The 14,641-nt window shown below is 37.9% G+C and overlaps 1 protein-coding gene across 1 annotated transcript in view; it reads right to left on the bottom strand.

Moving 5' to 3' along the window:
- COL25A1 (collagen type XXV alpha 1 chain) overlaps positions 1–14,641 on the bottom strand; it is a 298,659-nt gene that overhangs the window by 54,571 nt on the left and 229,447 nt on the right. The window contains exons 13-17 of the mRNA XM_077177163.1: positions 8,857–8,910; positions 7,253–7,279; positions 4,856–4,900; positions 870–902; positions 671–706 (exon numbers count right to left, since the gene is read on the bottom strand). Coding sequence (XP_077033278.1) covers positions 671–706; positions 870–902; positions 4,856–4,900; positions 7,253–7,279; positions 8,857–8,910 — 195 coding nt within the window. The remainder of the gene's footprint in view (positions 1–670; positions 707–869; positions 903–4,855; positions 4,901–7,252; positions 7,280–8,856; positions 8,911–14,641) is intronic.

Here is a 14,641-nt window from a genome sequence, read left to right as displayed (position 1 = left end):
AGGAAAGGCAGCTGAAGGCACAGCATTTGCTGTGTTTGATGTACTGTGCATTCACAGAGCACATTCCCCAGCTTCACAGGGCCTCGTGCAGTACAGCTATTGTAACTCCTGCAGGACCTTTCCTTGCAGAAGCAGCCTCAGCCACACAGCACCCAGGGGAATTTCTTACACTGGAAGGAAGAACAGAGCAGCATTACTTGGTCTGTGTCTTTCCAAACACACTGTGTGCCACTGATAGTTTGATTCCCCTCACAGGTGTATGTGAAAGGGATTCTAACCAATATTTATCTCCTTCCTGATGAGATCTACCAGTGTACCACAGTTTAAAGATTATTAGTCAGACATGCAGGGTTAGCTTGTGATGACCCAAGGAGCAGAACCATTCTTTGTTAGTCTCACTAGCTGCAAAGGGGTAAGCTTTCAATGCAAGAAGTATGCTGGGGCTAGAAGGGAAGGTGGGTTAGTCAAAATTGCTCTTCATGTTGATTAGTATCATCATTCCTGTGCCTTTCTAAAATACAAAATAAACATAGACCAAATGTGTACAGCCTTGGGCTGCTAAATCATACTGCCTCAGACTCAACCCAGGTAGGTGCACTGGTAACACAGATGTAACATCATTTATCCCAAATCCAGCAGAGAAGGAAAATTGAACATTTCCAAGCAATACCTTTTGTCCAGGCCGCCCAGATTCACCGGGTTCACCCTAAAAGAAAACAGATGAAAGACATGAGATCTGAGAAATGAGTTAAAGATGGAGCTGTGGAAAACTGTAACATTAATGATACCCAAAATGTCTTTGACACTGGAAAGTAACATGGACCAACCACCCCTCTTCTCCCTGCACAACTTTTTTAGAACTCCATTACCTTAATTCCAGCCGCAGAAGAGCCAGGGTCACCCTGATACAAAATCCACAAGAAATAATCACTCTTACTACATATACTATTTTCCAGGAAACACATAAATCATGTAAGAGTACAGCAACATTATAGAGCAAAATAACTGCATAGTAAGACTGTCTGTTTTCTGTGCTACTACATAGGCATTTAACTAATTAATTACATCAGTTTGATTACATCAGAAAAGGAGCAGCGTTGTTTTCAAGACGATGTAGAGAGAGATTTAGCTTCACTCACCCAAACACCTATTATAGTTAACTTCAAATTTCATAACTAATAATGTAGATCTAATAATTGCAGATGTTGTTCAAATGTACTTCACACAGCCAGAATACGGGACATAACTTTGACATCTCTAAATTGCTGACCTACATTAAAAATAATTCACTGTTATTTACAAAGAATATGAGTGACCATTTGACCTATTTTATAGATGGCCAGTGTCAAGACTCAACTAACAACATTTTTTGTGCTAATGAAGATTCACATTGAAAAAAAACCCCATTGACCTATGAGTTTATCTCCATCAGGACAGGTCATAGTTTTATTTCCTCAACACTCCAGGGTATTTAAATGGATAAATTAATGCATGAAGGACTACACTTTACATGATGAGACAGCTGTGGTAATTTACATATTCAGGAAAGGTCTCTGTTCTGAGCGGACATCTAGCACTCAAAAAGATTTGCCTATATTTTGCTGGGCTGACTGGATTTCATAGGCACTGGTATGCACAGGACAGAGGATCAGTTGTTTTTTTTTTCTTGAACAATATGCCAAGGAAAAAAGAAAAAAAAACCTACTGAAAAGTTTGCTAGTTAGGCTATATACTACTGAAAATGACTAGTGTGCTTCTATTTGAAAAACTGTTTCATTATTCATTATGCAGAATAAATGTACATTGTTCACTGAAAGCAGCAAGTTTTACATAGCAGCAACTTCAAGCTCTGAGAGCTCTGAGCAGCCTGCCAATGATTTACATAGGTAAGACAGAAGCAGAGATATATAAGCAGGGTATAAAGGTTTAATATTCTTTGTACAAAATACAAATAGGGGGTACCCATTCCCGATGTTTCTGTGAATGCCATAGCTGGTTTGGACATGGCATCTTTCTGGTATGGTCTTATAAAATTAAATAGTACTGTTAACATGCTCACTGGCCTCTGAAGAATAGGAATACACAGTAACTACAGGTTGCTCTTGAATGAAGAAAACACAAAAATCAGTATCATGATATTGATACATGCACAGAACCCTGAGCTGCCTAATTTTAATAGATATGCATGAGTGACACTGCTAATATCCCTTACAAGCATGTGCAACTAAAAGCCTCAAGCCTTTTATAGCTATAAATGGCCAAATCAACTATTAAGACACATTAAATGGTTAAATATTTCAAAGGGCAATGATGGATATGGAGAAGATAAGACACAAAATATTTATAATCCACCTTCATGCAAGAATAAAAGATCAAAGAAAAAATTATGGTACAGTATGCTCACAATTCACTGCTGAGTCAAGACAGTTTGCAAATGAAGAAACTTTAGCGCGGAACATGTACAAAGAAGGAAGATCCTTGGTTTTTTCTAGGGACCAAGGCTACAGTGGAAGAACAGAAGCAAGAACTCAAGCTTGGCATTGACTGTCTTCAACAATTCAACATTTTAATTCTAAAGTCTCAGGTCAAGAATTAAGGACCCGAGTCCTTATTTTTGAGTGTCACTAGGTACAACAGTTCAGTAAAAAAAGCTACATATTTTTGCACAAACAGGAACCTGCTCCTAAACCAAGTCTGGATCTGTTGTCATGTGGTATCTCACTCTCCCACCACATGAATAAAAAATTATTTTTTTCTCTCACAGAAACTCTACTCAAGCTTTCAAAGAAACGCATTTAAGTTTTATGGATTAAAACTCCTAAGCAAAAACTTCCATCTATGCTGAAGATTAGGAAAGAATACAAACCCTGTTAAGTTGCTCAAGTGTAAAGTAATGACACCAAGTTTAATGCTTACTCCTGAATTATCTGTCAAAAACCACCCTCATAAGCTCTCTAGGAAGTGCTGTTTGCAAAGCTACCTATCAGAAACTTTAAGCTGCAGCTCTCCTCTAAGAACTCTCTTTTTTTTTCTGGGTGGCAAGTTGTCTTGTAGGCAGGGAAAAAGAAGAAAAATATTGAAAGTCAATGAAGTTGCAGCTCTGGAAAATCTGGCAAAAATGAATGCAGAGGACTCTAACCCATTATGGCTAAAGTAGTGCATGCCAGACAAACAGAATATACTCCTATGTCACCATCCCACCTCTGAAAATAATATGAAACCCAGAAGAAATGGGAGACTTCTGCATTATGAAGTTGAGGAGGTATCTTGAAATTTCTTCAGATACAGCAATATAAGAAGTCTCCTGAGAACCTCTACTTTCCACAAGTTGATCCCAACTCGACTGCCTAACTGCTGAGAGTTCACACAGCAGTATTTAAAACTTTATACTTGAGCAGAAAGGATCTCCCACTGAAAGAAGAGAACTTTTTTGTTTGCCCAAAATGATCCCAAATGGAGGGATGTGCACACTGCTGATCACAGGGCAATATGGGCATCCTTGTGCATGCAAGCTCACCCTCAAGGCTAATGATGCAGAAAAGCAACAGGTGAAACTGCACTAGGCTTCCCAGAGAGATTATAACCTTACCATTTACTTGTTGTAAAGCTATCTATCTGAACCACAATCTCAATTTATACTTGTAGCCAATTATATTCTTAAATCATGTAAGAGTGGATCAAGATTATGTTACCAGCATACATCATGTAACAAAGTAAATAAGGTTCTTAAGACTTTCATCTCTATTAATAAGCATGACTGCAGACAAATTATTATTTAAATTAACTCTAAAAATCATGTAACTTGTCTGTTCTTAAATCTAAAGTCTATTTTTAATGGCTGATTTTAGAATATGTCTTAAAATCCTTGTGCTCTTCAAAGTTCAGATTTACTGTACCCAAATGATACCTCCTGAGGGATTTGCATGCACTCCTTACCAGCTTGATAAATCCATCCTAAATTTCTCCTTGAACTGAAATGCTGTAAGTTGGTTAAGCATCACACATGCAGGAGTACAAGAAGAAGTGTTTATGTGTCTGCCCAAGCCTAGTCATTACAATAAACGTTTTTTAGAAGCATATCAGTTCAAAAATGATGGCCAGAAGAGATCAATATGCCTGAACCTTTCTCATGTGCAACACAGCCTTTATCCTGCTGGCTAAAGACTGGCTTTTGTAAGGAAACCACACTGAAAATTCCAGTTCAATTTTCTGAGTGCGAGTCTCACATAGAAAAAAACTCAGGAAAACAAAAATTTTGACAAAATCTGTTTTTTGGTGATTTCTACAACACCTTCATACTCTGCAACAATGAACTAAGAAGTTATTAAGCGAGGTTATTGTTGATTTCAGTTGGAATAAAGATGTAAAGTATGTTTATAATCAAATCTTGATTTTCCAGCTGCCAATTTGGGAGGGAAGTTGCCTATCACAATACCATAGTTTTTGCCCCATATTGTTTTGGTCCCACTCTTTGATGAAAACACAGAAGGGGAAAAGATAAAGGGTATATTAGAGAACATTGCTGTAATTCAAAGGGGCAACTCCAACCCGCAGGTTGTGACCAAAGCTTCTGTATGATGCAAACTTCAACAGAGGAGTGCTAGCTAGAACCATGCTGATATATTATGTACTAGGGCTACTGCTGTACAAAGTAAGAAATCTTATGCTCAGTTTGGCAGAATAGTGAAAATTTTTCTGCTGTTCATAAAATGGAATTTAACCAAATCACTCACCTTTAAAAAAAACCATCTCAAAATGCATTTTTCTTTTGAAAAAATTACTATTTCCATTATTTGGTTATATTATAAGCATGCCTAAGGCACACATTTTCTTCTCTGCTAAGAAGTGCTGTTACCTTTTCTCCTGTGTCACCCTTCAGTCCATTCTCACCAGCATCCCCCTACAATTGAAACACACATTACATTGTAATGATTTTCTGTAAGAACACAGTATGCAGAAAAGAGTCAGCATTCTAACATGATTAACAGTGGAAGTTGATTTTGTTCATCAGATAGTCAGTCTCTGTGACATGGTCAGGAAGTGGCTATGGCTTACACAGACTTCAGTATAACTGCAATCCCTTTCACAGATCTGTAAAAAAATCCCACCAGAAAGCATCAAAATACCTGCTGGCATAATCTACCATCTTTCTCAGTTCACTGTAGTTTAGCAAGGAAGGAATGATTTAATGATTCCATGATGATTCAGCACTTTAAATTAGAAATACATTTTTCTTCCCAACACAGACACATTCACCTCAATGTATCTATTGACAGTTAGACAATCCCAGTAGTTTTTATTGAGATTCTCAAGTAATTTATAGCATACACTCTCTGAGTCTGAAGTCCTTCATGAATGATTTACAAACTAAAAAAAAAATTCACTAAATGTCACTCCTCCAAGGAGCTACCAAATGACTTTATCTCTACATAAATTCTATGCACTGTTTTTGTTTAAAAAGTGATATTCAGATAACATTTTAATGTCTGAGTAGACATTTTCTACTCAAAAAAATGCCCAAAATTTTAAAAGAATAATTTCACAATATTTATCTATAAAAAGACCAAATTTCCACTCAGTCATGTAACCATATAAGAAGTCCAGACTACATCAAATAGGCTGTATGTTGTTTTATGTTAAGAAAAATTTCTGTGGGACTTGAGGGTCGTTTAAAGCACAGTAAGTATTAAAATTCAAAAAATATAGATAAAAAAAAAGCCTAAGTAGACTGAAAACACATTTCTGGCCTTGGTCTGATAACCAGTAGTACTGTTCTAACAACACTATTCAGTATCAGATTGTTCTGAAAACCTTAATGTGAAATCCTTTTGGAGAAGACTTAGAAATTTATACATCACAGCCACTGATACAATGGGAACCAGCTAACAATCTAGCAGCACTTTAACTAAAGAAACATACATGAAAGATGGAAGAGTAACAGTGAGGAATGTTACTCAAGTTCAATTAACATGATAAACTTATTGAGGGGATCTGTAACTACACATTTTAGAAAAAGACAAAGGATAATTATGGAAAAATAAAATGGTTTTAAGTGACAAAAATTCACCACATATTAAAATCCAAAGTCATTCCTTTTATGTCTGAAAACAAACTAAGGATTACTGAAGTACTTTAAAAATATCATTTTAACAGAATAAATTATTTCATTATGAATATTTCATGATCACATAGTTCTCCATGTGGGGTACAGACTTTTAAGATTTCCCTAGATTATTTTTATGGTGTGCTTTTGAAAATGTGAAATTGATAGCCTTGGCAATGCATGCTTCCAGCTGCTATTACACAGATTTACATGGATCTGGAAGTGAAATTCAGTTGTAGCTGCAAAGACACAGGTAAACATTTATCAAGAGCAAATTGCATCTCAGTACAAACAACTTATTTTTTAAATATAAGGTCAGTATACTTGCAGAAGATGAGGCTGTGCATGGATTCCTACTCAAGATAAGGCTTATGCTATTTCTCAAACTGCCCCAGTGAGCAGGTGAGGAAGCTCAGCTCTAAACTCACTGTGCTCCTGCCCACCACTATGCCTGGGGGAACAGAATTATACTCCCCTTTTCCAGCATGGAGCTTGTTCCACCCCCTTGTCTTGCCTTGGTATGACTGGACATCAGAGAAGCAATTTCTTGCTAACTCACAGCAAGTGAGAGCCCCATCAGTGTGCCTCTCCAGACAGCATCACTGGAGATCACGGGGGCAGACTCCCTTGCTTTTACTTAAACTGACACAAACACAAATGGAGCATTCCATTTTTTCTTTATTCCATTTTTATTTTTTATTCCATTTCCATTTTTATTTTTAGTAGGTGGAGAGCTTGTTATCCAGGTATCACTTAGAATCTATGTAGTTTTACCATTCTGTTACCTAACTGCTTTATTCCACACAGGTGTCAGAGCGTCATAACTTGGTTTTGAGAAATGTGTGGATCTCTAATTTATTCAGACAGGCTCATCATTTTCTGAGACTCACCACAGTTAGGATTAGTTGCCTGATTGCTCATCTGTGCAGCCTTTAACACACAATCACTGCACTCTGTGACTAATCCCACTGCAGTAACCACAGATCAATAACTTCCATTAGCAGGTATTATCTGACCCTTGGGAAGGCTGCACTGTGCCACATTAGTTCCAGGTAGGAGCTGTGGATTTTTATTTTTAAACTCAGGATCAGTACACTCCAAGCAAGTTCCTCAAAACAGAAAGACAACAAAGGAAGTTGAACATCTCACCTTCTCTCCTCTTTCTCCAGGGTCACCCTAAGGAAAATAATTGGAGCAAAGAAGTCATAAGTTACTAACACAGGCAGAAATCTGAGTGTTAGCTTTACTATCATTAGTTATTACTAATATTAGTATTACTATCCTTACTAATAATTATGTCACTACTGATGACAACATCTCAGATGATACAACAAGAAAATCTCCAATGAACAATAAAATATGTAAATTTAATAGCTCTCAATGGACAGTACAACTTCAACTTTTTTTTTTTTTTTTTTAAAGCTTCAATGGTTTGCATGTGAAGACCTCTCTCTATTTTGTCCTAGACCCTCACAAACAGGCATATGTCTTTGAGAAGCAGCCTGCAGGGAGCTAGGTGGCTCCTACATGTTTTTCCTTGTTTTGGGAACAAACAAAAGAAACAAAAAGTCTGGATGTGAAGGGGAAGTCTTATGATTCTGTCAACGGCTCAGAAGGTTCCTCAAGAGAGAGAAAATGCCTTAAGTGTCTTGAACAAATTCATGACTGTTCCAGAGTAAAGAGCCTTCAGTGCTCTCTCTACTCTTTGTAACAATCTCTGTAACAAAAAGATGGCTTATAGCCATTACTGTTTCCAAAATTAAAACGTGCTTGAGAAACTGCAAAAGCACTTTTGCACACCAGCCTGACCCTGACAACTCATCTCTGCATTTGTGACTCAGAGCTGCACTCTGGCTCATCTTTGCCCCTTCTGATGGCTGGCAGTCGCTAGGCAACTCAGGGACTACAGCTGTGAATACGAATGAAGCATCAACTGCCATAATTTGGCTTCTTCTCTATACAAAGTAAGAAAAGGTCATGCTCCCAAATGGTTTGTTTTCATTCCTGATGGACAAGCAGCCAGTCAGTAAATGTAAAGAGGCTGCCTTGCATGTCTGTCAGCAGCAGCATGATGCACAGAATCAGCTGAGGAGCACATGTGCACCAGGGACGCTCACTCGCAGCTGATGGGATTAGAAATTAGCATTACCCCCTCCAAGAGCCCCACAGGTCCCATCATCTTGGACATGTCGAGTTTTCTTTTAAATGAAGTTATCATCATAAGCTGTATGTTCTATTTCACTTGTTCAATATTAAAACAGCAGAACAAACTACAGAACAATAAAGTGCAAAGAGTCATTCTGATGTAACAAATACAGGCTGAGACATGCTCCTAATGAGGCTTGTTGCAAACTTCCATAATAGCAGGATCAGCCCTCAAGACTTCACCCTGACATTTGTCAAAGAACTGACCACAGAAGTTCTTGAAAAGAAGCCTGAAACACATTGTAAGGGGCATAAACAAAGCCTTTCTGAAAAGGTCCCCAGATTCCCAAACACTTGCAGGCATATTGCATTCAGCTGGCAGTGGATGCCTATGAATCAGTGCCCCCGACTGGAATTATACATGCACAGCGGAAGAAAACACTTCTTCATGGTGAGATGTGTAAAGCCTCTTACAGCACTGATCACTGGAGGGAGCAGATCATTAAAAGTCAGTCAGAATATAAACCCAAGTTGGAAAGCACAACTGTCATTTACATATGCACTCACATGCTCTGTGCTTCTGTTTTTAATTCATTTTCAATACTGACCTTGAGCCCTGCTTCTCCCTTCTCTCCTGCTATGCCAGGCAAACCAGGTTCACCCTAAAGGCAAAGAGAAAGAAAGATAAAGTTAAGAAAGACATGATGAAATATATGAACCTTCTCATAATGGGTCAGTAATGATAAGCACAATTTTAAAAGACTCTGCAAAGATGTAGTCCACAGCTGGGCACTAAAATGAGTTATTTTGTCAGTTAGGGTGGATTAACTGTAACACATGTAAGGTAAGAAATTATTCTTCTGAAAAAGGTGGAAACACACAGATGTCTCACTAAACAGGAAGGAGACCAGTGACTCCTGATTCTTAAAATCTGTCCAGTTAGCCTTAAAAGCACAGTCTTCCCAGAAAGACTGCCAATGCTTTCCTCTTCTCTACAACTTAGAAATGCTGCAAGAAAGGCTTGTCTTAATTTATTTTGACATTTGTGTTTCTGGTCTCAGATGGAAAAGAGATAATGAAAAAAAATGAGAAGGGCCAGTTTCAGAAATGGAAGAATTTGGAAAAGCAGAGAGCTTTTCAATTTTTTAAATGTACTTTGCTTATCCATTTTTTATACCAGTGGTTGAAAAGTGGTTTTAAAAGATTTAAAAACTGTCAGCATTACATCAATGCTCCAAATTTTGGGTATGTTCAATGAGTAGCATATTACTCTCCTACAGTTTAAGGAGTCATAAATTTTCATGAGTCAATCAGCAAATAACACTTATTTTCAATCTTCTTTCCCATCTTCAATTTTAAAACTAAAGAAAATAAGCCAATGAGAAAAAAATCCAAGTCAAACAAAAAAAACCCTCCAAAAATATTTTTTAGCTTTTATATCCCACATTTATGGGAAAATGACAGATATTAATTTTAGATAAAGTAATGTAATGGTTAGACCTATTGTAAAATAACTAGAGCTCATGGCTTAATGTGTAAAAGCTTCTGCAGATGTATATCTCAGTTTCACAAGAAATACCTTTGATAACCCTCACATAGAGAACTGCATCACACCTCCAACATGGCAAAGCACGTTAAAATAAAAGCCAAAAAAAGATTTTTAAAAGTCTGCAGCTTTGTCCTTCTAAAAGCCCTTTGCTATTTGAGTCTAGAAAAATGTGGTAAAGTTAAATCGAATAGCTAACATAGCAATCAAATTTGGAACAGTAATTTGCATCAGTAAGTCAGTGAACAATTTTCACACAGTGTTCAAATTTAGTACACATCATGAACCAATCCTCTACTCAAAAGTTACAGAGCATTAAGATAAAGGCTTTTCTAAACACAACAAGACATATTTTCTATTCCTCCATAAAAGTCTCCTACTAAGAACTTATCTCTTTCTTACTTCTGCAGGCAGATTTAATCATAGATGTATTAACTCTGATTGTCTATGAAAGCAAGTTCCATTGTTTCTCTAAATTAGGTAACGGAATCATTAATTACATTTTAATTTCCTCAAGACTTGCACTGTTTCAAAAAACAAAACAAAACCATCGAAGTTCTAGCACACCTCTAGTGAGGCATTTTCCAAGCCAGAGCAAAAAATAGGTACCATTAAGCCCTCAGGGAATGAAATAGTCACTTGTGTCAGCCCCTTCTCAAGGCCCCTTTGTACTACAGTAGCTGTGAGGCTGATAAAGTGGCACAGGCATTTGATATTTGAGTGCTCAGGATTTGAAGCTGTTGGAGATTAGGTGTGAGTGTCCTAAAGGATTGACCTAAAAGGCTCTTGAAGAAAATTGCCAGTTGACAAAATGAAGCAGAAGGGACCTATGAATATACACTTGTTTCTCCTCATCCCCACACCCCAAACACGCTTGCTTCTGTTCCCTTCATTTTCAAACAGCTGCTGTCGGCTGATGCTTTAAAGCTGATGCTTTAAATCTCTAATCAAAAGGTTGAAGTCCCAAGCTTGCACTTTCCTCCCAGGTTTACATATCAGTGCTATGGATGCAGAGGGCCACTGCTGTGACAAAAAGGAGATTGCAAAAATAGAACAAAAAAATTATTTTCTTTGGAAAAAGTGAAAACCTCAGCCTGTCACCCAGTCATAGTAAATCCCCATTCATACCAGCAATTGCATTTCTGACCTATGGGCAACTGCTATGCTCAGCACTACACTTACAGTAATGAAAGTACAAGGCAGAGATACTTGAAGTGCAGAAACTAGCCCCGGGAATGGGAAAGATTGAAGGCAAACCCAGAAGGATAACACAGTAATGACCTTGTGCCTTTATGTTTTTGAAGTGATTATCATTCTCTTGCTAATGTTCAGAAGAGCAGGGAAAAGATTCTTTTCCCTACGTTAGACCTTTATTTTCTTGTCTATACACAGAATCAGTGAAAAAAGGTGAACATGTACAGCCCATAAGACGTTCTGTGTCCTAGCCCTGATGAAAATTCCCAGTGCAGAGCTAAACAAGCTCAGTGCCAGGGAGCCTCCCTTTGTCACTCTGCATGTCTTGTAGGTATGGCAGTCTGGCTTTATGTGCAGATATTTTTACAATTCCAGTAAGCCTTAACATAAACCCCCCAAAATAAACAAGAAAAACCAAACAACAAAACAAAACTAAAAATGCTTTGCTCAAAGTAGTTATGAAGCAAAGAGCTGTTAACTTTTGCAGACAAGTAGATTGATAGCTCTTCCCTACTCAGATACTGTGTCATTTTAGATGTGTTCATCCCAAAAAATGATTTTGATTCTTGGGCCTGAAAATAATTTAAAATATTTCTCTTAGGACGTATAGTTAGTTATTTTTCTTCTGTTTAGTTACTTCTATTTATTTATCTATTTATTACTAAAAGCATGTGTTAAAACCAGAGCGCAAAATGCTCTAAGAGTAAAGTTGGAGTGTAAAATGCTGTACAAGTACACTTCAGCCCCACAGGTTAGTGTTTTGGAGATGAGCAAAAAGCACAGCTGATTTTTAAGAGGCTGAAGAAGGTGACCCTGCTATTCAAGGAGTGATGAATGCAAGGGAACACCAGACACTCAACGATGCCATTCGATGCAACAATTTAAATCAGACTGCTTTTCAACCTGATAAAATGGAAGAAGCTATAAAGCTAAATACTCAATGTCACATGTTTTTTACATTCACCAGGCCATGGCTAATGTCTTTCCTGACTGCTATTGTAGTCTCTCTTTAATTGCATTGACAGCAAAGGAGTTAGGTTGCAGAAACAATTGTCTTGAGTACATCAGCTAGGTTTCAAACCAAGGCAGCATATTTTTATTTATTTTTTCTTTCACAGAATCACAGAATGCTTGAACTCAGAAGGCACCTCTGGAGATCACCTTTGAGGACCTTGGATTCTACCCAGTATGTTCATGTCTTTCTTGTAGTGAGGAGCCCACAACTGGACACAGTACTCCAAGAGTAGCCTTGACAGTGTTTTTTTCCAATTTAAAGAGTAATTTTTTTCTATAGTACATCTAACTTTAGCTCACAGCTCACCTTTCTCCAGTCATGAACCCCTGAGAAATTACTGCTCAGTAACAGAGCGATGGCAATCATTCTAAAACTTTCTAGTGCCTATAAAACCCAACCCATGATCCCAGTCAGAGAATTTATGAGGGCTAAACTACACCGTCACATAAGAAAAAGATACAAGACCCAGAAAAATTGTGTGAAGGTACCCTCAGAACATCCCCTTGGAACTTATCCCTAAAAGGGATGGACAGTGGGGAAGATGCTGTAGTGAGGTGTGAAGTGTCTTAGTACTCAATTTAAATCAATTGTTATTTGCTCTTTCTGCCGTTCTGCATTCTTATTCTCAGCTAAACCATACTGCAGAAGCTGTCCTGTGCAATGAGCACTGTGTAGAACTACCATGATACACCAAAATAAAAATAAAATTCTCCCTCCTGGCACTGAGGTGGGCTATGATTTCCAAAGGCTACCTCAGCAATGTGCAGCTTATGATGCACCTGACACCATGATGGAAAGAGCAAGAGCTCCATGGGATGCTGGGGTACCAGCACCATCTTATCTGAACATCCTCTCTATCAAGGTTCTGCTGCACCAAAGCAGCAACAAAACTACCAGACGCACAAACGTCACGTCCCACATTGGTAAACACACAAATATTGTATTAGAAATACTGTTTAGGTAACCCCTGACTTCTTTTTCATATGAAGTTATTTTTATCTTGCCTTTGTGTAACTTGACCAAGCCCCTAACTCTTTCCTGTATTCAGGCAAAGAACAACTTTCAGCACTCTGCTCAATAAATAGGTGTAGCAGCTTCTTCAGATACTCTTGTGGTAGGGGCAGTCTTAACGCTTAGACTGAAGTGAATCTGAATTTGGTGAGTACTCAGGTGTATAGAGCATTGCTTGGGCTCTGCTGGTAATATGAGAAAGAAATCTGTCAATATGAACTAATAAAATCTACTTCATAACAGGTCTGAAAATGTATTACCCACCAGAGTCCATATTAAAGGAGTTGAGGCAGTTGAAAGCATGCTTCTCCTTACCGGAGTGCTTTCTGCCCCTGAGGCATATACCTTCATATCCAGAATTAATCAGCTAAAAATAACATGGCTGGAGGCCCCAGCTTTTCTTCTTTGTAACAGCAAAACAGCCCAGAGGCTGCAGTTCTGAAATAGGTTTTGTTTTGGTGAGATGCAATAACTCTCTACACCAGCTGGTTGATATCCACCTCACCCTGAAAGAAAGGCTGTCAGTATTGCTATATTTTTCAGTCACTAGAATGTAATCAATTTAAGGATAAGGAAACACAAGAGGCCCCAGACCTAATCCACTCTAATTTTACTCTAAAATACATAGATGAGGACAGAGGGTAAAAAAGAGGTTTTTCAGATATGTTATTATGATTTCCATTTCAAACCAGGGTGGAATTCAATTCCTTTCAACTGGCTTTTTGCGCCCCTCCAAAGTAACTTAAAATTGTTTGTTTAAGAACTAGAAATCTCTCCTGGCCCACTCACCAACTGAAATTAAGAGGAAAGTTTCTTCAACAAGACTCAGCTGGCCTGCAAACCTGGGAACCTGTCTGGGAATTTGTGAACCATATTTATGATGTTTCCTCCCTTTATTTGAAAAAATGTTAGTACATGCATACCCTTCCTCATTTCGCTGAACAAATTTGATACTGCCACCTTCAAAATCTATTCCTACACAGCACTGTACACAGTAATAAGGAAATACATGTAAATTAGAGAAACAAAAAGCATGAAGAAAGCAGTAAGAAATGTGCATACCCAGACTCTGAATCTACTGATATGAAGGAAAATTGTTTGAGGTTTATCATATTGCTATTGCAAATCTACCAGAGGAATTTGAAATTAAAGAATCTATCCTGACCATTCATTCTGTTTTCAATATACCCTTACCAAAAAACCCACCAAAATATCAAGTACTACGTAAGAAAAGATTTATGGAAGTTTAGAGTGAGGGGTTTATGCACTCCAGACAAACTCTTATTTATAACAAAGACGGTTATTTGCACAAACTACAGAAACTGGGTTATTTCAGCCATATACCATCTTAACACTTAAGGAATCTCTGCTTTTCTCTTTGTGTGCTGCTGCAGTCATTGACAGCCCTTATCAAATCAGCAGCACTTAACAAATACCAGAATATACATTCTATACTTGCAGAGTTTAACTTTCCAAGAAGCCCTTTGTGGCCATTTCAACATGATTAATGTACGGATGTGATATCCTCAGATCACTGCAACCTCCTAGCTCCATGCAGAATTAATGCTTTTCTGTACTTTTCAAGTGCCTGAGGAACTTCTGCCAGGGATGGAGAAAGGGAAGTTTA

This window comes from Agelaius phoeniceus, chromosome 4, assembly GCF_051311805.1.
Source record: "Agelaius phoeniceus isolate bAgePho1 chromosome 4, bAgePho1.hap1, whole genome shotgun sequence".
In the NCBI taxonomy this organism is placed as follows: domain Eukaryota; kingdom Metazoa; phylum Chordata; class Aves; order Passeriformes; family Icteridae; genus Agelaius; species Agelaius phoeniceus.
This window is presented reverse-complemented; position numbering and strand designations above follow the sequence as displayed.